This window comes from Strix aluco, chromosome 14 (genome assembly GCF_031877795.1).
Source record: "Strix aluco isolate bStrAlu1 chromosome 14, bStrAlu1.hap1, whole genome shotgun sequence".
Taxonomy (NCBI): Eukaryota; Metazoa; Chordata; class Aves; order Strigiformes; family Strigidae; genus Strix; species Strix aluco.
This window is the reverse complement of record NC_133944.1, coordinates 3,991,715-4,017,997: the sequence shown is the minus strand read 5'-3', so window position 1 is coordinate 4,017,997 and position 26,283 is coordinate 3,991,715. Positions and strand designations below refer to the sequence as shown.

Genomic DNA, 26,283 nt, shown 5'->3' with positions numbered 1-26,283 from the left:
TTGAGTTTGCTTATGTCAACAGGTTTGCATTCTCAGTCTCTTGAACTTTACCTTTGTTCAAACACAACACTGATTTGTGGTGGTCACTCTTGTTGCTGTGAGTCAAAATGACTGTAAATACCAGATGCTGTCATGCGGGGTTTTGGATGTTGCCAAAGACTCAGAGGTTCCTTAATTGGGGAGGGTGAAGGCGATGGATATGTATTACACCTTGTCACATAAAGGCAATTATGGTTTTCTGCTTTGGTGTAATTGCATCCTTAAAATAGAGATTTCCCCTAGTTCTCATCAGTGTTCAACCCTGGAGGCATTTTTTTGCTTTGCTTTGTACTGCTGCTGGTAATGGTGGGCACCTGACCAGAAGTTGCAGTGGGCTAGAGGGATCCCTCATTGCTAGAAGCAGTGCTCAGTTGTGTGCTGGGCTACATAGCATGAGCATGGACAATATTTTCACTGTAGCATGACTTTACAGTTAGTCTGAATTCTCACAGTTTTTTCTAGCCAAAAATCTTAGGGCTTAGCTAAGAGCTAAGGTATTTTATAGCTGTTTGGTTTTCGTGCCAAATCTTCTGTGTCTGTGCTTCAAATTTATTTATTTTATGACACCTTTTTTTTTAAAAAAAAAGCTTGTAATTAGTGAACGACTGCTTGCTATACGTCTTTGACGGTCAGATGAGTGTCTGACGCATCCAGTGTGTTTACTGAGTAGCCAGAGGTTGCCATATTTGAAAATGGCAGACATCACTAATATGAAACTTAGTTTAGTTTGTATTTTCTCTTTTATTTGCAAAACAGCCATTTTGAACAATAGTATGAATGACTGATCGTGTTTACTGAATGTTTTTATGATTTGCAAGATTTTTTAATTGGATTTGGGACCAAAGGAGGTAACGTACAGCCACATGAGAAAGCATGTTCTTTCAAAAGCTGCCTAAATTGGTGGTGTTTGAAAGTGGAAAGTATTATAAATTCACAATACGCAGGCTGAAATATGAGGGTGTGGTTTCATTGTTGTTGCTCAACCTTTGCAGATCTGCGTTGCAGATTAGATGGCAATTTGCTCATATTTACGTGGGGTCCCCTAAAATGCTTTCCGTCCTTTGTACTGTAGATGGATGATGGCGAGGGTGGAAGGTGCTGGAGTTGCAGGCGTGCCCGTGGAGGTGAGGGGTGTGAGCAGGGGACACTGCAGGCAGCGGCTGCTTCTGTCCTTGCAGTGGGTGAGCTGAAGAGCCCTTCCCGTTTGGAGATGGCTGGGTGGGCAGGCCAGAGAGGTGGTGACTCTAACTCCTCTCTGCATGGGACCCTGAGCTGTCAGTTGTGTGCTCTCATCTCATAGTGTTGTGGGCTTTATCAGTAATAGTATGGCAGAGTATACTCTGGTTTAGTCCCTTTTTCCCCCTCAGAAAGCAGAATTTCAGTATCTTCAATATTGTGTGTTGGGAAATACCTTGAGTGCTCTGTTTTGCATTCTGTTCATTCGTAGGTGCAAAAGAAATCTGAGCACTAACAGAAGATCTTGTGTGCAGACAGACATGAAGTAGCACCAGTATTACTCTTCTGAAATGAGCTACCTTAAAAAAAAGTCTTAATTTACAGCATTGTTATGCAGTAAACCTAGTGCCATATTTGTACTCAGTTTTTAATGCTGCCATTATAAAATATGGGTGTTTAATATGCTCACTCTCTGTGTTTTAGTTGCAGCAGTATTAATCTGTGCATTTGTTTTAACAGCTATCTTGCATCTACTTAAAATTGTGTTACTGATACTTATGCTCTAAAACTATCTCAGGAGAGGGTGGCATGTGTGGTGTCCCAATTTTCATTGTAACTTGCATACCACTTCAAAATACAAAGTTGCTGGCAGGGGCAGTGCCAAACCCTCTTGGGTTTCCACCTGCCACTTACCACACGTCAGGCTGGTGGAGGAGATGGACGGCTGTGTATGTACAGAGAGTCAAAACAGTAGATGGGGTCCTCAGTTTCTGTCTGCCGGGGGACATACAGCGTGTGTCACGTGGAGAAGTAGTGGAAGTGACTCGAGTTCCTGCAGAGAGAAACTAAGTAAGAACCTCTGTAGGATTACTCTCAAACTCCAGCAGTTACAGAGCTTAAAATACAGGAGACTTTATTATGTGGTAATTGTGTTTCGTTTCTGTGATCCCCTTGAGTCATGTACCAATCATTGTGTTTTTTGCAAGTTTTCTGTCTTATTTTTGGCTGTTTCTTTATGAGTTTATAACCCATTTTTGGCAGGTCACAACTCATAAAGGGGAAAGTCTCATTCATTGTTGCTCCTAGCCATTTGCATCTTTTGCTGTACGCTGGTTCCTCATCTTTTCTTAACCCTCCTTCCCCCAGTGCAGAAAAAAAAAAAAATCTGGATTATTTTCCTCTCGGTTTGATTATAGTCGTCTCGCTGATCATTCAGCTTGTGCCAGAACTGGCACAAAAGAGGTGGGATTGTGAATCCAGCAAAATGAAAAGGCAAGTAAAACCTGTGTGGCCTTAGTGAATGGAGGCTGGTGGTGCTTGTTTTTAATGATCAGCCAGTGTTTTACTGTCGCTTTTAAATGTGTAGTGCCTTGCCAGGGTGGTTACCCCTGTACCAGTTCTGGGTATCATTAGCTTTTGCCTTGTCTTTTTTTATTCTTGGTGGCCAGTGTGGTTTTGATAGGACTTTGCACCACATTTAGATTAATACTAAACTTTCTAGGTTAAATCTCACTCAGCTGTAGTTTCAAGCATTCAGCACTTCTGAAATTTAGGGTTGAGATGTGGTTTGGCCTTCAAAAGGGGCATATCAGTCCTGGGTGGTGGGCTCCACTGCCTTCTGAAGGTGCTGATATGTATTTCTTGTCAGGATGGAGTCCAGATAGCTAATTTTTACCTCACCTAATTTTAGCCATTGTAATTCCTCCCCTGAGTAATTGCTTGTGAAAAGCATTGTGTGGGTGACTTGTCTAGCTGTGGTGCTGTTAGGGATAGATTTTTAGTTTTCCACGACGTTGAGCTACAGTTACTCAGAGGCTGTCCATTCTTTTCCTACTTTTATCTTCTGGTGTATTTTTCAGCTTGCTTGACAAACTGGAACAACAGTCTCCTTAATGCCCAGGGTGGAATTGTCCTCTGGGACAGGTCTGTATTGATCCTTGAGGTGTTAGTTCTCTGTGAAGACGTGAGTAGTGCAAATAAGCAAAGAAAATATCGAACATACACAAACTAGTGGGAATCAAATGAAAATACAAGCAGTCTTAATTTTTATGCAGCTTTGCTTTTGATTACTTGATTTTAGAAGCATAATTTTTAATGTAATATCCTTATCTTAAATAATAGGGTGCCATCCTGATTGTCTCATGCTGTATCTGCAAGGTTAGCACCTTTATGTACATAGAAAGGGCGTCTACTATTCAAGCGCATGGAGCAATTCACAAGAGAGGGAGTATTATTAAAGAGGCTGAGATACGTGCTGCTGTATCTGAATTAAAGAGCCTTCTGACTAACAGTAGAATGATTATGCAATTCCAGAATTTGGGGTGGTAATTCAGCTTTTGAAGAGGAGAGTGGTCTGGCAGGCACAGACCAGTTCTTTCCATTTCTTTTTCTTGTGCTGTCTCTCCAATAACTTCAGATCCTGTGTCATCTCTTCATCTAACTCTTGTTCCTCATCTTTGACCTCATCAAGCCAATTGTAATCTCCTTGAACCACTTAAAAATGTGCTTATAGTCAAACTTGTTTAATTTCTTAAAACTCAGGGTCTTATTGTACTTTTTCTTCCCAGAGTTCTACCTCGTCTTTCCTTTCTCATAACCTCATCCAAGTCGAGATGTGTTAGTTTTACTGTTTTAAATCATGGATTTGGTGGATAAAAGTTCCTTATGAGGTAAATTCAGGTATAGTAAGCACAGAAGAAGAAAGGTTTTCCTCTGCCAGGGCACTGCCAAGCACCTCTGAAGCTTGCTAGCTGGAAGCCATTACAGGGAAAGCCTCTTTGTCCTGGTAGCCCAGAGCATCCTGCCTTGCTGAGTTAGGAATGTACTGGCTCCTCCATGCTATGAACTATGTGGATGGTAGAAAAGGTAGTGCATGTGCTATTTTTCCACCTGGAGGAATTGAGAAGCTCATTGAAAGTAAGCCTTCAAAATCTTAGTTCCTAAAATACCTGCTAAATAAAGATTTTGTAAACCTCAGAAAAAATGCTGATTTATACAGCATGTCTGGAATTTGGGTGGACTGCTGTGAGGTGTTCAAAGACAATTTGCTACTTAATGTGGCTAAAGCAGTGTTATCCAGATGCAAAACTGATTTTACTACCATGTTCTTAGAAGCTTGTTCTGCTGTAGGTAGGTATCTGGCACAAAAGGTTGCAGCCCTAATGATTTTAGTCTGGCAGAGAAAAAAATGGCTAATACCAAGGGTTTTTTCTTCTGGGAAGTATTAGATAAAATTAATAAGAGATTGTTTTGCCTGCCCCACCTATAATAAAATAGTAGTTAAACTGGCTGTGTTCTTGAGTAACTTCATGTTTCAGCTTCTCTCTCTTCAGTGCTTATCATGCTATAGTAAATCAGAATAATTCAAGTCTTAATTATTTTTGTTATTCATTATAGGAAGAGTTTACAGTTTGCCCATTAGACTCAGTAACTAGTTCAGTGCAAGCAGAGCTTGCAGAGCTTGAAGTAAAAGTGTTTGCTCAATTATGAGCAACCAGCTTGAAGCTGGTGTTTTCAAACTCTTTGAGGGTGTGAAGATAGAGGTTTAACAATAGGTGTTTTACCAACCACTGTTCTTGAATTCAAAACTGAAGAGGGACCTATCTACCAGTTTTGGAAGTATTTATTTTTCTTTTGATATTTGCAAGGACTGCCTGCGTGGAGAATTTAATAGGAAAGTAGTTTTGTTTGGCTTTTATTTTGATTTAACATTGCAAGGAAATAGATTGGAAAATGTTACTTCTCTGAATCACTGGCAGATGTTCTGTGGGCTTGTAGTGGTGGAGCTGCTGGTGTAAGTGTGTCAGAAATTCCGTCTTTCGCTCTCCAAAGAGCTAAGAATTGATGTAATCAGCCCTGACAATTCAGTTGTTATCTTCCCTCTTGCTTGATGTCCAGAGTGTACTTTCCAGGTATTCCTGCTGTAGTCCCAAAACGACTGCTCATCGCTGCAGCTCTTGTATGTATAACATGTGAATGTATATTCTTACCTTGGGTTCCAGTGGAAGGTACAGGGAAGATATTTTCTTAGCAAGAATACCCGACGCTCTCTTGTAGGATGCAAATTAAAAGGTATATAAAATGTCGATACAATCCTCCTGTCACTGGGCCATTGCTTTATGATCACATATAAGAGATACACAGCTACATTCCCTCTTTATACTGTATTATTTACAAAATAAAATTGTGGCTGGTTTTGAGAGTGCTTTTTTGTTGTTTTGCAGAACAGATTAAAAAAAAATCAATTGGGGGAAGCTTTAAATATGAAACGGCAAAGTGTTTTTTTGCTGGAGCAGTCCTGCTTTGGAGACCAGGAGATAAAAGTCTTTCTGTAGTTGGGGAAGGTACACTGTAATCATAGTGCAGTGGTGTCTGTGTAAGATGATGGGTTGTTTTTTTTATTCTTCCACTCCCTTCCCCCCCCACCCCCCACTACCTACAGTCAGCACTTTATAGATGGCTTCTTTGGGCTGGTTGCACTTTGTGGCAGCTGTTGTTTGTTTGAGATAGAATGCCACCAAGCACCTCATTTTTGGTAATGGAATGAAGAGAATACATAAACAGAATTTGTTTGGGTGTAAGAAATTGTCTTGTGTTTTGTATCGTTATTTCAGTTTGCTTTTCTTATTTGAAATATGTTACATTATTGATGAAAACTAATAATAGTGAAAGAGCACAACCTGCTCTGCTCTTGTGAATATTTGAATTGCAATCTTCAGGATAAACTGCTCGGATCCACGTTGTGCCTCCATGATAGTGTCGGGCCGTTTTCTTATTCAGCCTGTCCTTCCTGTAATGCTGTGGCTGCAACTGAAATGTCACCAACTTGTGCTTTCATACTAGCCAGGGATCTGGTTTTTCCTCTGATCAGAAAATGAGCTTTTAAGAATGATCGTTCTTTTTTTTTTTTTTCTTAATGGTATAAATTCCCCTTAGATTAATTCATGTAAAATGTGTGGAAAATGACTAACTTTCAGCTATAAGAATTCTGTAATAACACCCAAGAAACTCTGAACTGGAGGGGAAAAAAAAAAGGGAAGGTACAATCACACACTATATTTTTGAGCCTTTGATTGCTTAAATGGTAGGCAGGCAGAGTTGCACTGACTCATGGGCTTAGCTGACCTACATTTACCTAGCTCTGATCTTTCTCCAGGCACTATGTAGATTTGTTAATGTTCTAGTTTTAAGCTGCAGGCTAGTCATAAAGGACTGTAAGCTGTGCTAAGGGTTTGCTCATGATTCGTTGCGTTTTCAACTGTTAAAAACTTCAATATGCAACTATTCCGCCTTAAAAGTACAGCTTCATTTCCACACATTTTTATTTATAAAAATGGACTTTATTTTTTCATAAAGAGGATAGATTAGCGTAGGATTTTTTCAGAAATAGATTTGCCTAAAATACCACTATTTAGGCTGTGATACAGATGAAAATACCTGGCCAGTGGTCTTCATAGCATCTGGTTATGGGTTTTTGCTTGCAAATTCAGAATCTAAAAAAAAAAAAACCCAACCAACCTGGTTTTCAGACTCATAATTTTGTCTGTGTTTTTATAAGCATTTTACCAATAAGTTTCTTTGGATTTGGAATTTAGAAAACCTTGTTGTATCAAATTAAGTAATCATCTGTGTACTAAGACTTGGTGGATTTCAGCTTAAAAGGAAGGAGAACCTGAGGGAAGGTTGTCTTTCCCTACACTTTCCAGAAAAAAAGTTGACAAATCTTGACAAAATGGAAGAGGAAGGGTGAGGGAGACATACCTTATTTGCTGCTGGGATGACTAATGTAAGAGCATTTTCTCTGCTAATAAAACCCAAGCACAGTCATATGCATGTGCCCTTTTTTCCTTGCCAGAAAACAGACTACTGTCCAAATAGTTCATTTTCTTCCTCTACTCCAGCCTATCCTTACAGCTTTAAGAATAAGTACACTTTGTAGAAGTACCTCGGTGAGCAAGATTGTATAGCTTATAGTATACATAAACTATTTCATCATTTCAATTTATATGTGAACTAGTTTTGACTTGTTAGGCCTTCTGCTTAGATACAGTTGAATTATTCCTTGCCACCATTAAGTAAAAGCTGTATTTTTAACTCGTTTGTGGAAAAGCAGTTGAAGTGGGAGTATTTGCAGCTTAAACTAATTTGACTGGAAGATCTGAAGCTGTTGGTTATTAGATGAAAGCCACGTTAATGCTTCTTGAAAGCAGAAGTTGGCACTTCATTTTCCTAGCTTTCTTGCAGCACAGGTGATGCTGAGATGATGATGCATCAGCAGTGCTATTTCTACCCATTTTTCTAGGACAAGCAGCTGTGTAACACGTACTCCTCCTCCTTGTATTCCTCCAGGAGAGCATTAATGTTGCTAGACTGGAATACCACTGGAGATTTCATTGCAGTGGGGTAATGTTAGCACTCATTTTTTTAAGTGGTTAAGGAGAGCACAGCAAAAAACGGTTGACATGGGGAGAGCTTGCAGGTCAGGCATTTTAATTACTTTGGGGTCGTCGGAGAACTTCCCCCCCCCCCCCCCTGCCTTCTTGAAATTAATTCTGTTGCTGCTGCTTTTGTCTGCATAGTTAAGATACCACTTGGTCGCTTATAGTAATCAGAGTTAATGCACAAATACAAAGTATTCTTACTTTCATTCCTGTGTGGTAGAAAACAAATTTTCTGCTGTAGATTTATTTGGTTGTTTTATGTAATTTTTATTATAATCTAGATGCAGTTAGTATCTCGAAGATGTAAAGGTGATGTCATTGATTAAATGTTTTGTTCAAAGTGGTGCAAAATCTGGTGGAGTGCAAGTGTGTGTTACACTATTGTAATCATATTATAGAGATTAACTTAGAAACTGATTCCAGTTTTGTTGCAACTGGAAACACCAGTGACTGACAATCAGGGTGGTTTGGGATGTTGCCGTAAGAGAGATATTTAACATGAGGGTTTTTTTTAAAGAGAACTAATGTTGGGAGGCAGGTACTTGACACAAGGAATTTGATCCCTTCCAGCATGTCAGACTGGACACTAAAATTGGTGACACCAGCTCACTAGAGAGTTTTGGAAACACAGGCTGAAAGTCTTTGCTGCTGAACCAGTCTCAGTCATTCAATATTGTTAACTTGTATTATAGAGAAAATATCTTGCAAATGTGATACGCTTTTTAAAAAAACTTCTTATCTGCAGAGTGTTTGTAACTCACAGTTTTAAGTTCTTCAAGAAGAAGGCAAAGATACAGGTCTTTTGTTGTTCTCTCTTTGGTCCCACAGGAGGGAGTTCAGAACTACAGTTGTGTCCGGTTCTTTCAAACATTTTCAGGAATTTAGTTATACTTTTTTTTTTTCTTTTGATACTCTCCAAAGCTGTATGAGAATGTTTTGAACTAAATTCCTGAACTTTATTTGCAAAATCTTGATAGGTGGAAATAAGGCAAATAAGTCTGACGTACTGGTAACATAATAAAGTTTAATTAAGAACTGAAGCACCCATGCCACAAGCAGCTTCATGTGAAAAGAGATACCATTTTAGAATTGCACAAAGTATATTCAATTTTGCATTGATTTTTTTTTTTTTAAATTTATGTGCTGATTGTTAGTGTCAGCATCTGAAAGGAGAGATCTTCTGTGTGTTGTGTACCATCTCGCCTCATTTTTAAAGTTTATTCAGGCATTGTTTACTTTTATTTTCATCCTTGGTCTTGTGAGCAAGATATGAGTGTGCAAGAAGGCATTCACATTTGAAAACTCCCAGAAGTTTAAAACTTGTATATCTTGAAACTAGCATTTTAAAAAAGGGTAGAAACCAACCCTTGTGAATAATTTTCTGTTTAAAGTGATTGGTCATTAAACCTCAGTATGGAAGATACTAGATGGAAAAAAAAAACCAAACCATCAGTCATCATGCAGTGTAAGAAAGACATTTTGTTATGTTGGTATATGTTTACTCACATCAGTTAAAATCATGTTAACTTTAATATGTTTAATAATGTATTGTACATCTCTGCTCAGTGGTCAAATTGGGTTACAGTTGTGAATTGTAGAATGGAATAGTATGTTTTAGGTTTATGATTTTGTTTTTCCATTCCAAAGAAGAGGTTTGGAAACACTGACAAGTGGAAAGGTAGTAGAGGTAGATTACCCTGCTCCTGCTCCAAGAATTCCACAAAGCCCTTGTCCTCCACACCCCTATACCCCTGCCACCCCCCAGAGGAGGCTTATTTTCCTTCTGCTTTTCTTACACAGCTGCAAGTGGAAGATTGCTGAAATTTTTATAATACTGTTTTGACATTGCTCTTAATCTGTGGCAGAAATCAAGCTCATCAGACTGCGGTATCTTAAGGCATCCTTGAATACACTTAATGCAAGGTTAATGATTGCTCTGCAGAGTTAAATAATCTGGGGAGTAGCGGGAGAAATGCAGTGTGAAATATGTGCTTTTGAAAAAGTGAAAGAGGATTCCTTCCCAAGAGCCAGAACAGAAGGCTTCTATGTAGGTTGCAGAGATGGTTTGAGAAGGAGAGAGAGATCAGCTCTGACTCTGAATTAAGCCTCTTAGGGATTATGTATCTTTAAAAGTAAGTCTAGGGGTAACATTTCAATCAGAAATTTTCAAAACTTCTCCCAGTCTTTCATCCAAATCCAGTGTTGGTATGAGACTGGACTCTCTCTTCTAAGCATCGTTCCTGCTCTACCTTATGAGTTACCACCTACACCACTGCTTACTATATAGCATCCTTTTCAAGCAGATGCGTTGTTGTCTGAGGATATACATTAAAATGAATTTTTTAAATGTGTAATTGAATGCTAAATGTGTAATGAATTCATGCTTGGAGAAGCCATGATTTTTTGCATTGAAATTTACGTAGAGCTCTGAGTAATTAAACTTCAACTTTTCACTGGTAATATCTTTTAATATTTTGTGTTTGTGTGTCACCATACATACTGCAGTTTATGTATTACCGATGGTAATAGGTATGGATTTTGGCAGCTGGGCCAATTCAGCTGTCTGTTCATATGCATTGTCATAGCGATTGTGCTCGTCCCTTGCTCAGGTAACGTACAGTTGTAGCTACTGTAAAGTAAAAGGCTGTTGATGCACTGACATGTTGGTAATGTCAGTGTGACAAGCAGCTTACCTCCCAGCAAATCAGTGTCTTGCTGGCACTAGGGCTGACCATAAGCAGTCTGTATCTGAAACCCCCTCTTCCCTCAGAGCTTGTATGGTGAAGTCTCAGTCTATTATCCACGACTGGGACCTCAAAGTACCTGATGTACACACAAGTTTAGAGATGGATAGTGTAGGGCAGGTTAGAGTTTGGCAGTTTAAAGGAATCAATTTGATGTAGTCCTAATGGGTGTGTTTCTTATGCAAATGCACACCTGGAAATACTAAAATCAGAATGAAAATAGTCTGAAACAGCTTTGGCAAAGTTAATAGCACATGCTAGAGTATCTGTGCTGTGTGTTTTAAATGTTGTTTACAGAGTGTGGGGTAAATTAATCCTGATTGTGAGTAGCTTGTGTAGGAATTGTCAATAACGTAAACTTTTGTTTGATTGTTCCAAGTATTAGATTCGGAAAAAAGCTAACTTTGAGGCTTTTGAAATTAAGGGGAATAATTTAGAGTGTACCAGCTAGGACCCCAAAAAGCTCATGCTGATAATGAGATGATTTCTTGCAAGGGTGTGTGCTTTTATGAAATCCTAGTAAGCATTTTTAAGCAAGAGCGCATTACTTAGGCATTTCAGTTGCAGAAAAACCTTTTAAATTTGAATTAATGGTTCAGAGTAAGTACTACAGGGATGTCTTTCTGAAGCTGTTTCACAGCTAAAACAAGTATTTTCTGACACAGAGATAACTTGTATAGCACCAGGCACACTGATTCATTGGGATGTAGGATGGATGGACAGCAGGCTGGAGCTAGTGCTGTATTTCAAGTTGCTTAAAATGCAATGGCTTCCCCCACCCCCCCCCCTCCCCCCTGCATCCTTTTTTGTAGAGATTGTTATACTTGCCAAATGATGTGATATCTCGGTTCTTTTTCACTTCAGCACATAGTTGTGCCTTAAAAAGGTTGGAAAATTCTGTCATGCTAGCAGAGGGTACCGTGTGTGCAGCTTGCAGAAATATATTTCTTGAGAGATGAGGCAGAGGACGGCAAGGTCGGTTACATTGGGTAGGTTTAATGTCATCAGTCATGGCCTAAAAAGTTTATTTTGAAACAGTATTTTTCTCAGTTTATTATGCAGAGATCTTTTAACTAGTTTACTTTGTGTTTGCAGGTGTAAAGCATTATTAAGTAAAGCCTCATAAAATCAAATAAAACTCTAGTTTCATCAGGCCCAAATGGGATAGGGTTTTTTTGTGCTGTAAGTCTGACTAGGATTAGATGCTGGTAAATTTTTTAATGTCCTGTTTTAAATTATAAAGAAAACAGTTGCATGGAACATTTCCTTATGTGAATACATCATTTTATAGTAAAAGAGTTCCATTAAGATAGTATTAATGATCACTTTGTTTAACTTTCATCTTGTGCTCCCTATTTAAAAAGGAAGCAGTTTCTTTTTTTCAGAAAGAAGTACCGGGCCTGTGATACCTCAGTTAAAAACACGGGTAAATGAAAAGACTGTATTATTATATGGAGAAATTAGGGTTCGATTTATATAACTTAATAGCCTATAGTTGAGATTATTGTTTTGTTTTGTTGCATGACTGTATCAAAAATTATCTCCTGAAAAGATAATTTAGTTATGATTCAGCAAGTGTTTTTCTTAGGCGTGTTTTTGGAATATGATAAATTCAAGCTGGTATGTTACTGAATAAAAATGACTTGGTTATATTGAGAGCATAAGCCAAGATTAAGTCCTGTGCCAAGAACTCTGAAGCCATTCACTCAAGTACAATTTAGGGATCCTGTTCTGTTCAGGTGTTGTACTTGTTGCAGTTAGTAGTTGGCAGTTGGTTATGTGAAGGTTTTTTTAACGCATTGACTGTTCACTGTGCTTCAAACATTTGTATCACAAATGTTCTGGTTTATTTTGACTGTTAGAATTGTTTGTTGACTAAACAAGATTATATTAATATTTGTTTAAAAACACTGAAGGCCATTAAAATGGTTAAACTCTTTCCACAGATCAAAGCGATATACGTATAAATCACTTTCTGTGTAAGAAAACTACATTTTGTAACTGCTGTGGAATTTAGCTTAAATTTAAGCTGTGAAATTTATGAATGTAGAAGGCTGTGAGTCATACAAACAGCAAGTATATGAGTTTTATTGGAATAAACCACCTAAAAGTCTAAAAAAACCCAAAACCCAACCTGTGATTGAATTACTGTATCTACAGCTTGTGGCAAAAGCCTGTACTTCACTAGAGATGATTTTTCAAATTGAGAACTTCTTTCCCAATAGTTGTATCTTGATTGAGCCAAGCTAAGGATTTACCATGAGCAAGACTTGGCCCTGATGGAAAAGCTGGTGTCTGATGCGGTTTTCTCGTGGAAGGGTGGAGGATAGCAAAGAATTGTCTTAAATGCTCATCAGAGTATGCTGAAGATGAATGAGAGTGATAAGCTGTAAAGCGCTGGACCAAACCGACCTGCTTTTATCCATAGCCATAATATTTGTGACTAGTGACTCTTAATGTGAATATCCCTTCCACATGCCAAGAATGTGTTATTAGTGGTATTTTCCAGTTCTCTTGTCTATTTTGTCAGTTTATTCAACTCCTTGTTCAGCTTTTCTGTCCCAATATCTCTCTGCGGTCCTGAATGTTCAGGTGCTATTCAGCTAATTGCAACTGGCGGTGGAATTTTATAGAAGCTTCCAGGTGCTAGGAAATGCCAACACACCAGGTCTTTTTATTGGGAATGTTTCATTTGCTGTAAACTGGATATAAACTCTCATTTTAGTGTGGGGTGGGGTTTTTTTGGGAGTCATTTTAGGTACTTGTCTTTTTGTCATAGAAATACATATGCAAAATACCTAAAAGGGTGCAGGAAGTTAATGCTGGGAAAAGATGTTTCATCTTAGGTTTGTTATGCAGTTTTTCAGGCACATGGGTAACAAAATTTATAAGAGCAGCTGTACCAAAATTGATGATATTTAGATCTTGTGTATTTTCCTACACCCTAGGCAGTTTCAGTTCTGTGCTTGTGTGGTACCATTAGTCTTGTGTAACCCATTAGTTTAGCAGAACTCTGGAAAAGTAATTGTTTTTTCTGTTGTGAAGGGTAGGTATCTGTGTTGTTTTAGAAGGTAAACCAGCTTGTGTCTAGGGCTTATGCACACTCTGATGCAACTTCTTGCCCTACATGTTGGTTTAAAACTGGTCACGGGATGAGCTGCAGTTTGTGCTGTGATCATCTCTAGTGGGAATTTGAAGGAAAATGGATTGTATACAGTTTTAGAGCCTAAAGTGCTTTGCTAAGGACTTAGGAAGGAATTAAGGTGAGAGTTGGGATGCAAACAGGTAAGTTTCTGGCTCCCAACATACAGGTCGTCTTGAATGTTAGTATCTTAATAGATTTGATCATGAATTTATTAATTATATTGAATAGAAATCCTCCTTTAACAAAGAACCTTGTTTTTTATTTTTAGTATATTTTTGGGGAGTTCAGCCCTGATGAATTTAACCAGTTCTTTGTGACTCCACGATGCTCTGTTGAGGTAAGAATCTACTTTAAACTACTTCTAGAAATAACATTTTAAAGCGTCATCTCTTTGTGTATTTGAAATATAACAATACAGTTATTTTTTTAATTATTCTGTTAGCTTGCTAATTTACAAACTGAAGATATTGAAGAAGAGTCTTCTTCCTGTGTATGTGGATGTTAAGTCAATTTTTAGAAATAAATTAATTATTCCACCTTCTACTTGTCATCTTTCAGAGCTGGAATAGTAGTAATAGGATGTTGAAAGTGAGTTGTCCAGCCCTATTACTGCAGCTTTGATTGCTTTTTCTTTTTTAGAGGTGGATATAGAAAAAACTTTTTCAGCAGTGTTCTTGGTTATAAGGTGGACTTCTGAGTCTTGTGAACCTTTTGAAGCACAGGGATTCCTAGTATTTTTTGACAGGCGGAGCACTGCTAACCATCAAAGCTATGCTTACAAGGAAGGCTGTGTGCCAGGTCTGAGAAATAAGAAGTGGATCAATAATGAACTAATTACAGTGGCAGTGAGAACCACAGAGTGGAAACAGTTGTCTTTGTGTGTTTGAGTTCATAATTTACTACTGATAGTATTGTAGACTCTTATTTTCTGTAGTTCTTCACAGAGATTGAGGAAACCATTTTCCTTTGTAGGAAAGAGTTATGCCATTGTCCTGATCTCCAGACTTGCAAAATAATTTTCCTCTAGGTCAATTTCCATGTTTTTCCTCCAAACATTTCCATTCAAATATTGTAGTCATGCTTCTGTCCTCCCCCCTCAGCATAAAGGAAATGAACACTTCAACTGTAGATGGGGAAATCCTTTTGTCACATTTTACAAATCTGACGACCATTGTTAATGCAACTTAGTTTCCTGTAACTTAATTTTCCAAGTGTAATTAGTACAGTATACTGCTAACAGTAAAAGTGCATGAAGGGAATGGGGTGGAGTGGGGGAAGTTTAGAAAGAAAAAGATAGCTTCTACTTGCCTTTAGGGGTAGCTTTGTATCTTCTCTGGTAGGTGGGAAGTCATGCAGAATAGATCTTCAGGTAATACGTGTTTCTTCTGATGATACTGCTGTTTTCCCACCATTAAAAGCAGTAGAAGCACTGTCACCTTAAGTGTCCTTCATCAGCTATCCTAATGCTTATCTTGTGGAAGATGAAAATGTCATATCTTGACTTCTATAAAGCTATTCTCATAAGGTATGTTGAGGAAGCATGAACGTACAGCATTAGAACCAGTCTTACTTCATTTTATAACTGTCTCAAGTGTACTACTTACTGGTTAGCTGTCGGAGTAAAAAACTGTGTTGAATGATGTTCCTTAAGTTTGTCCTTGATCTGGTTCAGTTCAATGTTTTTTAATTATCTGGATGATGAAATAAAAATTATGCTTATGAGTTTTACACTGTGCAGATATTTCAGAGAAAAGTGGTCTGAAAAAAAACAGTGAAATTCAAGAAGGACGAGACTGAGATGATAGTACTGCAGTGGTGTTTGACACACATTCTGCTGGGGGCAGTGCCCGTTCTGGGAGTGCCAGCATATGTTGATGCTGGTGTCCTCTGAAGTCCCTTACCTATAGACTGAAGGGTGGACTGAGGCAAGGCACTGGTTAAAGCTAAAAGCTGTCTAGAATGTCTCTTTATACATGAGATCTTTAATACATGTTGTCAGACACCTGTTGACTGAGATGGTTCAGATGACCCAGTTGTACAAAACAGGTCAACTCAGAAATCTATACTTTGCAAAGGTGCTGTTGATTAACCAGATATGTAGGGGACCAATAGGTGGACTACTTCCGCCCCCCCCCCCCTTTGTATTTTCTTAAGCCCTTTGAATTGGAGAAAAACAAGAATTACAAGTTTTATCATAAACTGTTGACTGTAGACTTTTAAAGTAACATTTTTACCTCTAACTATTAAACTGTATCAAATCTGTGTTCAATATTAATATGGATAATAGGTTCTTAACAGCCTGGAGCCTCTTTCTGACCTATTGATTCTCATTTTTGACCTGGAAAGTTGATGTATTCAGATGTATTATGGTTTGTAAATGGATTTTACAGTATGTGTTCTTTTCATGTACTTTTTTATAATGGAATTTTAGGAATATTTTTTGTGCCACTGACGCACTGTTGTCTACAGTGCTTTAAGAAGGCAATATGTAAGTATCTGTAGCTTTAGAGAACTGAAGACTTCAGTGGAGAAGTCTTTGATACTTGTTACACCATTGCGATTAATATTTAGACTAGTGTTACAAAACTAGGCTATACTCCCAATGTTTTGTCTCCCACTGCAGAAACAGTTCAGGTGTTCTCCAGGCAGCTGCTGGACTGCAGTGTAGCAATGGCTCCCAGTTCATGCAGGCACAGTTCGAGAAGGCTTTCAGCTGCTGGGGGAGTTTGGGGGCAGACAAGGAGGGATTAGAAATTGCCCACCTGTGGTTACCCAATAGCAGGGGTTCTGTCAACCAGAGTCCATAAAATGATGGCAGTGTTTTACACCAGACGTCTTACAATCCAGATGGAAACTGTATGCTGTGGTTCCATCATGCTTACGCTAATGTTAAAAAAAAAAACCCTTATGTTTTTGTGAAATATGATTAAGAATACACCTCAGCTAAACATTTCATGGGCAACACTACAGCTGAACCAGGGTGAGAGTCAAAAGATTTAGGTGTGACTGTTGTCTGTGCAAAACTTTGTTTCATCCTTTCACAGGTAGTTTGGTCTATCTTGCATTTTTGTCTAAAAAGAGGGTATGTTCCTCATTTTAAAATCATGATGAGTTACTGTTGATGAAGGAAGATCCTGATGCTGTGAGGTGAATTGCTTGAGAAGTTGATGAGCCTATGGTGTGTAACCAAGATTATCTTTCAGTAATTGTGGTAATCTGCAAGGACACTTGAAGCTACAGGGTGGGATTTGATAAATATAGAAGCGTGAGTTCAAGACATACTCTCAGAAAATCAAACCTTAATAATGATGTTATTTTTAAAGGATTCAGGTGTTTCAAATGAAACTGGTACTGAATGTTAATGGAGTTGCTTTGTCTTTAAATAAGTTTCATTTCTTTTTTGTACAGCTCCCTCCATACAATGAAACAGTTTCATGTGGTATTAAGTCCACAGGTAAGTTTCACAATGGTAAGAATTGACATCCATATTTTTCAACTTAAAAGGTTGTGACACTTTCCTTAGATTTACTACAACTTCTGTTTAAATTTAATCTTTAGAACTCGTTCAGCAGGTGTGTATACATATATCTGGCAGATTGGTTTTTTTAAACATCTTTATTGAATGAGATCCATGGAGAGTGTTAGAAAACGCTGCAGTCAACTTCAGCTAATTAGCATGGACATGCGTACTCCTTGATTGTGTTACCACACAATCTTAATGTCTTGCGGAAATATTGCAGGATGTAGCTGTAAAAGTGTGGGGGGCTCAAGTTTGCTAGAGAACTTGTATGGAAGAAATAAGTAGCTAGTGTGGTGTTCAGCAGGCCCTCCTGTAAGAGCCATTACATAAGTGTTTTCTGGCAGTTGCAACCTGAAGACAGCTCTGCAAGCAGTGCTCTGTTCAGTGTTCCCATTGACTCTTGTTTCTGGCTCAGCTATTTTTTGGAAAATCCTTCCCCCCCCCCCCCCCCTTGGTGAAAGTATGACTCTTGATGTAAAAATGCATTACAGGGTTCCTGTTTTAAAAGCTGTAACAGTCACACGTCTACTCTGTCTCAACCCATGCACATTACAACCTGGCCTTACTTCGTAGTTATATAAAGTTGACAGTTAAGTAGGAGTTGCACATGATCTTCACTCTGTATAGTTTAAAGCGAACTTTCACAGTATTTTAAGCAGCAGGTAAATTAGTGTTTGTTTTTTTCCCTGAACCAGGGAAGAGCAAGGAAGCTGAGACTTACCCAGATGTATATGAGAATGATACAAATGATATCCAGATCTACTTCAAAATAATGCAAGTGTCTGACTGAACATTTCTCAAAAGTACTTAAGAGGACCAAAATGCACATATTAATGTTTAAGAACACCTGATCATTATGCTTAGCGACTTTGGCCTTGCATTTAAAGGTAGATAAGATAGCCAGTCATAAAGAAGGACAACAGGTCCCATTTGAAAGCAGATATGCAACGTTTCTGAAAATTCAGGAGCTTTATTTAGTACAAGACCAGTTTTAGGTCCCTGAGTAGTTTTAACAAACTTTTCAAACTCCTACTTAAAAGGACCATATGGTATGAATTGTCTGTTGTTGATGACAGGGGTGTCCAGTCATATATTGCTTTGTCTTAACTATGGATTTAAATTCTGTTCTTTAAGACTGAGATTTTAATGTTCACAAGCCATACAGAAAGTTGGTTTGTACAAATGTTTTTCAGATCATTCCTAGACCCTGAGAGAACCCCTCCCAGCCCTGAGATTAGGTAATGACAGCAAATTAGGTTTTGCCTGAAAAATGTCTTTAACAAGCTTGCACTGTACTGTGCATGCATATGATCACTGTGATGGCTGCATAAGAAGCTGTGGAAACTAAAATGGAATGCTATGCTTATGCAGAATATTTATAATTATAATAAGATGACGTACACTGACCATATTGTCACTCCCCACAGTCTAATTTTTTTCTATACTTATCTTCAGTATTTAACTTTATTACGAAATTAGAAGACCTGTTAATACTTACTAGGAATAATCAAATCACGGCTGAAGCTCTAATATGCAGAACTCTGTATAGACTAATTAGTACTGTGTATTCACAGCTTGTGTTACTGTACATAGACTTTGTCCTTGGAGCATCTGTTGATACTTGTTTCAATATGCGTGTCATGTTAATGACAGATGTATCTGTTTCAATCCATTCAGAAAAAGCACTGTGAACTAGATTGAAACAAAGATGCCCAGAAGCAAAGTGGGAAGTCAAAACAAATAGAAAAAGTTATCTCTCTTTTTTTTTCAAATGAACTTGACGCAATCTTATGGCAAATGAGCTTCTGCCAATCATTCCATAGACTAACTATACAGTAGCTACTGGTATTTATTATTCTAATCCTGCTGTAAGGTGTAAAGTTTAATTCCTCAGCTGTAACTTCCTGATTTGTCTGTTAAATGCTAGAATATCAGTTATGCTCTCGGCAAGATTTTAGCCTACAATGTTCATGTTGCACCTTCAGCTAAATTACCATTGTGCCATAATTGTAAGGGATGTGTTTTGTTTTCTGCTCCCCATCTGCCCTCAGTTGGCTCTTGTGATTGTCTGGTGTACAGTAAGCTGATAAGTTCACCAAAAATCAGGAAAAAAAAAAACCAACTTGCTTGGATTTTTGGGTTTTCTTGGCTAGGTTAGCTTTTGGTAACACAAGTGCTGGAAGCTTGCTGGAGCGTAGAGGAGTAGGACAGGAGTGCAGAAGTGAGAACTCTCACTTTTGGCTGTGGTAGACTTAACTCACCCACAAAGGGAAACCACCTTCTTTGTTTCAAACTAATTATTATTTTTAACTGGGGTTTTGGAAAAGAAGCAGAAGTCTCCAATTATTTGGAACTGGTAGGGATTTGAAATGTGCCCAATAATTCATTCTTATCACGGTTGGAGGAATATTACATGTTACCAGTTGTCGCTTGTGCTTTTTACTGTTGTAACAAAGGGTAAAGAACTAGCTCTTGGTCCATGCTTGAACTAACAAGTTGCTCCATAAGCAGATGAACTACCGAGGAGTAGTTTTGTTGTGGATTTGTGTCACATATCCCTTAAAACTCCATGCTCTACATTTGCAAACAAATCAAGCTGTGTCTGGTTTAGAGCTGTGTGTGTCTGACAGGTCATCATGTATAGCCCTGATAGCCAGTTGGTGTTGCCGCTAAACAGTTAGGTGATGCCTGAGATCTCCCAGCCCTTCCCTCTTTAAGTGGGGATCAGGCAGCAGCTTTCCACCTCCCTGTCTCTAGGCTGCTGATTTTTTTTTTTAAAAGAAACTTAAGCCCTCTTTTCTGGTTGGTGATAGCTAGTCAGTGATTGCAGAAGTAGTTGGTGAATGGTGGATTGACAGGCATGGTGTTATAAAATGCTTTCTCATGGGTGTAGGGGAGAGGTGAAGAAAACTTGAAATTCAGGCTCTTGTTAACATGATTGAGAGAAATTAGATGTGTATGGAGACTTTTTTCTCTTTTTGTTAAGTTGCCTTTAGTCTGACTGGTAGCAAGATTGAAATGTGTTTACTTCTCATTTCGTTTGGTTAATTGATCAAAACAGAAAAAGCAATTAACATCTGTATTACATATCTTTTGTTCATTAATTCCAAATACGTTGGTATTGCATGTGCAAGTCAGACCTCAACACACATTGAATGTTACTCTTCATTTGATATTAAAAAATACATACCGTGTAAATTCTTGTTTCTTTCACATTTTTCTAAAGCTAAAATTTTTGTCAGCAGACTTCTCTAGACAGTATTTGGACAGTTTCAAAACAGGTGGATGGTTACGTATCAAAACATTCTCCACTAGACTCTGTCCTCCTATAGGATTATTTCCTTAGGTGTGTGAATAACTTACTTTCCTTAGGAACTGTTGCTTGCTTTTTGTTGTGTTTTTTTTACAAAAAACAACGAACCACTTCATTTTTAGTGAGTGTCTGTGTTATACTTGAAAAGATACGTTATGTACCACACGTCAGCAAATGCAAGTTGCACAAAATCTTTAAAGTTTTTAATTTGGTGTATCCACTTATATTTCTTTGGAAATCGTATCTAGTGTTGTCTGGGTCTCTAGTAACAGTCTTAAAAATTTGAAATGTGGGGGTTTTTTAGCCCCTCATCTTTGAAGAAACAGAAAATATAAAGGTTAATGTCTTTGAAACAGTAACATACATATAGAAAGACCTACAAGGCTTACAAGTACTAAAATCTAAGTTTACCTTTAACATTCCTGAGATTCAGTTTCATTAATTTTATCTCTTTATTTGATAGTTACAGAAATAGTTGTAACTGAGTATTCGGTGTTACTAGTTACAATGCACACATTATAAAATTAAGTGCCATGGAATTGCATTACTCTGCGACTGACAGTGTTTTGTGATACTGCAGCCTGCCATGAGAATATTTCTCAGTGTTTCTTTAAAGAGGATATCAAAGTTCCAAGATAAATAAATAAATAAAACCCAGCAAAACTCAAAACAAAAAGAAGCCCCAAACCCAATCCTGTTCATAAATTTGTTAATATTGCTTGTATGTACAAGTTGAACACCTACTTATGTTGAGGTGTATCTCTTGTATTTCTTGTCATAAAATCATACAGTCCTATATATCATATTCTCATATAGTAATAAATTCAACTGTGATAAAATTAAATAACATATTAATGAGTAGAGTTTCAAAAGCTGTAATTATAGTGTTTCCATACAATTAATGAATTAATGAAAATATTTTTCAGTTATTAAGGATTATGATAAATCTTTCTATGCCAGGAAAACCACCACCCCACCCCACCCCCCCTCCACATGTAGAGGTTATTTTTAAAAGTTGAACAGGTGAAGGCTTGGATTTTGTAATTGTCAGTGGAAAACACTGGCTTTAGAAGAAGCGTGGAGTTAAATGTTGCACCATATTTTATATGCAATTACCCAGTAATTAACTTAATGCAGACTATTGCTAAAGTCACTGGGCTTTAATAGTTTTTCTCAATAGGTGAATTTAATAGGTGTTATTTGCAGGAACTGTGCAGTGATTTGGAAAATTACATACTCTGTTGTCTTTAAGAAAATGATGTTTTGAAATAGTCTTCAGGATTGAGATAGAGAATAAGAATTATTTTGTTTGAGGGGATGTAGTTTGTTTTCTGAGTTGCAGGAAAATGTGGGTGCTTTTTCCTTGATTTTCTAGCTTTTTGATTAGATGTCATTCAATAACTCAGGTTTGCTTTCTCTTGTCCAGGGGAAGAGTATCAGAGAATTGAATTTGGTGTTAATGAAGTTATTGAGACACAGTCATCTGTACTAAATAACACTGACTACAGTATTTCAAGTACTCTGAATCCTCAGGCTCCAGAATTCATTCTCAGTTGTGCACCTGCTCAGAAAACCCCAGATGATACTCTCAGTGAAACAAACTACAACTCCATTGACTGCCAGTTCACTGATCCGACCCTCGCTTTGGACAGCGGTTCTAACGCTGAAAACGATGGCTTGTCTGGAGGCCTTGGACAAAGGGAGCGTAAAAAGAAGAAAAAAAGGCCCCCTGGATACTACAGTTACTTGGAAGATGTCAGTGACGGCATCGCTCCCACAGAAGCTCTTGTGAACGGCCATGCAAATTCATCGGGACTGAACAGTATAAGCACAGAGGATACGGAACTGACGGGAGACATACCCTCCCTGGCCACACCAAGGACTTGCAACAGCCCGGACAACTCTGTGGACTTCATTAATGAAGCTGTCTCTGATGATTCTGTTTCTAGCGCACTAGACAATACCAGGACTGCAGGGCAGCCTGAGGTATGCCGTGTTACTAATTCTGAACAGTTTTGCATCCCCTCAGAGACTGGCAGAGATAGCCCTTTAAGGACAGCTGTTGTACAGTCTTATGCTGGTACTGATACTACTGAAAATCTTGGCGTTACTAATGGACAAACACTTGAATCCTCTGGTGAGGACACAGCTGCCAATGGGGTAGAATTGCACACTGTGGAAAGCACTGACTCAGACCAAGCTAAGCCTGAGGAAGCTTCACCTACTACTGAGGCAACAGTCCCGGTTGCAGGATCAGTCCCTGTTAATCAGCCTGCAAAATCGTGGGCTAGTCTCTTTCACAATTCCAAGCCCTCTGCTTCCACATCTGTGGTCTATGTTGAGACTAAGTATACCCCTCCTGCCACATCTACTCTGGTCCCTGAAAAACAGGTTGAAGTCAAAGAGGGACCTGTTCCAGTTTCAGAGGATCCTGTAGCCATAAAGATTGCAGGTATAGTTAATACACACGAGTGGATGTTACACTGGAAGGGTATTAACTCTGCTTGTAAACAGGAGTGTGCAGTATCGATAGAGAAGATTCCTCTGTTAATGTTCTTAATAGGATGACTGTTCAAGCACTGCTGTGAAGGATGTAGTTTAAATAAGCTAGTTTTGTATCCCCCTGAGTAAACATTCCAACGAGACATTACCATGTCATTATCCCAGATGCGGTAAAACTATTGCTACTTGTCAAACAGTATGTTTGAGTGATCAGTGATTTTAAATAGACTGGTTGCATTCCGGTGTGCTGTTGTGATAAGGAGAATATGTTAGAAAGGTTTGTTGTGAAAATGGTGTGTTATATTATCCAGTATTTACAATCTTGTAATGGATTCCGTTAGAAGAAGGGAAGAGTATTAATATATTTATGCCAAAGTAGCTGAAATTCCTGGACACTTACAGTAGCGTAAGTTGACAGCTAAATAGGTCTTGCTTCAGAAATTCTGATTTAGGAAATAGTTTTTATTGATTTGCTCTTTAAGAGGTCTCTCTTCCAAATTTTGAAGAATTATCCTTAACCATTAAAAACAGTGCTATTTTATTCAGAAGCAAGGCTAGCTATTGCCTGTTCAAGAATAACCGTAAGAAACTGTCCAGCGGGTCCATCAGGAAAGGCAGTGCCTGATGTAAAGGCTTTGTGACCGTCGGTCCTGTCATATTTGTGGTTCTGCTGAGAAATACTAGAGTGTGTCTAAGACTGTTTTTGCAGATTCAGTCAGAAAACATGAAGACAAATATCCAGTTGGTTACATTTTGTGTCACTGACTCATGGGGGTTGGAGCAAAAATAATTACTTTAAATCTGAGAAGTAGCCTCTATATGAAAAGACTTGTGCAAAATCCTGCTATGTATGCTACAGGCTAATTTGCAAGTACAGTGGTGTTTTGTTTTGTATGTGACAGCTTCAAGTTTTTTACTCTAACCAGAAGCTGACGGACATTTCTGTTCAGAATACCTAGAAGTATATGCCTTCCTCTCATCCCCTCCTTACTCAGTAATGGTTTCATTACTTAAAATTGTCTGTTGAGAAGAAAACTGTCAGAATAATTTATATTTCTGTGTATTTTTCACTTAGGTGTCACAAACACAGTTGACTGTATTAAATATATATAAGCAGGTGATTATGGTTTGTATGAACCCATCCACGTGGAGTATGTTGTACTCTGAAATTAAGCTATTGTTTGATAATGAATTTTAATTTAAAACTGTTTTGTGACAACTGTAAAGCTGGAACTGCTTGCTGTAGGTGCAAAAGGTTTTTTTTTAATCTTGTCCTAGTTGCTTCAGCTTTAAGTTAACTTTCTAGACTTTTACTGTTTCTGTACTATTTCTTGCCACCAGGTGGGAGCAGAGCTTTTTGTTTTGTCTCTTAGTGCATTAAAATAGCAATATAATTTTGATAAAGTTTTCTTCTGCACCTTCACTATCAGCTATCTATTTTTGCAGAGGAGTAGTCTTGAGTATAGATCCTTTTCCAGTGAAAAAGAATTAATCTTCTCAGTTTAGCTGATTTAGGTAGGAGTTCTATTGATGCAATTCCTGTAATTCAGATGCTGCTGATTTTGGTATAAAATGTTTACCTGAAGATCTGAATGCCGTGTAGTCAGTGCTTTGCTCTGTGGAATAAGGTGACTTTCTTCACTGTCTGTTTTCTTAATGTTCTCTGTCCTATTTGGAAAAATAGATACATTAGTGCTTTGTTCATACACTCACACTCAAACACATTACACGGGTTTCAATTTATGATTTTCAGACAGATCATTTGCTCTGTCCATACGTATTTCATTTCAAATCTTCTGCCAAGGTGAACATCACTGAATAAGGGTATGTAGCAATCCTGTATGTTTTTCATAGGTAGCTGCTGATTGTGTTCCTTTTTTCTGTGTGGCCAAGTTGAGATCCTGTTGGATTTGCTGGGAATTCACCAGTTTCAACTCATGCCAATGAGAATGAATTTTTGACCATAAGTGCCATAGGGTGCTAAACGCAAGTAAAATCTAGACCTAAAGCATCTCAAGTTTAGCAAGCAAAATTAGCAAATATCCTGACAATGTTGGTGCTCTGAGCCCCTTCTGGTGCTCAAGACACAAGAAGAGAAGTTACTTTTCCAGGGACAACTTGCTAGTTTGTGCCTTAATTTCACAAGGGAGGTTAATGATTCCCAGGAACCTTGAAGATAGTTTAATGCTACTTGATTTAACCTGCAAAAAAAGTCTGTGGTTTCTTAGTCCTCAAATTAAATGAAAGCTACACAAGATAAGGAAATGAAGATAGGAGTAGAAAATAAAGAAAACAAACAAATTTAATGTTAATCTTGATGAGAAAAAAAATACTGAAGTTAATTTTAGCAAGTGGCTACGGTTGAGAAGCTTTACTGGCAAAACTAGTGAACAAGTTAAAGGAACTTCTGAAGCAAACTGGGAACCATTGATATTTATTTTGCAAAACTCGAGGCAGATAACATCAGAATGGTAGAGAAGCGCAGCTACAGCACTTGCATGTTTAGCAAGGGACAACTGTACTAATTATACACCTTAGCCTAATTTAGATGCTAGGACGAACATTTTAGTAATTAATTTCTAAGGGATAGTAAGGTTACAAATGGTCCATATTAGTAAAAAAGTGACTTTCAGGCTTCACTTGCCACGTTTCACAGTTATGTTCTGATGCATAACCTGATAATAGTTAATAATGCCTTATGTAATGTTCTAAGTAAGTGAGGGATATAAGTAATTGGAATACTAGCAGTTTGGAGTAGTCTTTTAACTGTCCTTGGTAACTTTAGGAAGAATTTCAAGGAAGAGTCTAAAAAGTTTTCTGAATCTTTTTTTTTTTTCTGCAGCGTTTTCATTGTGGATGATGGAATTAACAGTGCACGTAAAATTTGCTTACAAAAGGCAGGATTTCAGATGAATCGAACGCAAACATTTAAGGTCTGACTAAATCTGGAATGATTTTAAATTAGAAGGAAGGGAATCCAGTAAATGCAAGTATGGAAGGATATACCAGAACAGAAATCAAATGCAAGCATACAGTATGAAGAACAAATGGTTGGTAATAATATTAGAGAATAAAAGGATCTGGAAGTTCTAGGTCCTTAGTAAAGTTGTAGTAAAGGGTCCTTACTAAAGCTGAAGACAGGTTTTTTTCCAGTGTGTGTTAGTACCAATATACATGGAAGAGTTGGAAGATAACTATAATTCTGTTGTTGTTGCCAGTCTTTGGGCATTACTTCTCAAGGAAGTTGTAATAGTGCAGCAGCAAAAACAGAAGATTTGAAAACCATACTTTTTCAGCAGAAGTGGAGATTTTGGATTTACTTTGTCTCAGATGAGATTGTTGGAGTGATCATGGATGTAACTTCAGATACGTAAAACAAATTCATAAAAAAAAGGCGATTCACT

At 37.9% G+C, this 26,283-nt stretch overlaps 1 protein-coding gene across 2 annotated transcripts in view; it reads left to right on the top strand.

Moving 5' to 3' along the window:
* The window catches only part of USP10 (ubiquitin specific peptidase 10), a 54,648-nt gene that overhangs the window by 7,062 nt on the left and 21,303 nt on the right, over nt 1–26,283 (top strand). For both annotated transcript variants that reach the window (XM_074840269.1, XM_074840268.1), the window contains exons 2-4: nt 13,813–13,881; nt 16,953–16,998; nt 21,804–22,829. In XM_074840269.1, coding sequence (XP_074696370.1) covers nt 13,813–13,881; nt 16,953–16,998; nt 21,804–22,829 — 1,141 coding nt within the window. The remainder of the gene's footprint in view (nt 1–13,812; nt 13,882–16,952; nt 16,999–21,803; nt 22,830–26,283) is intronic.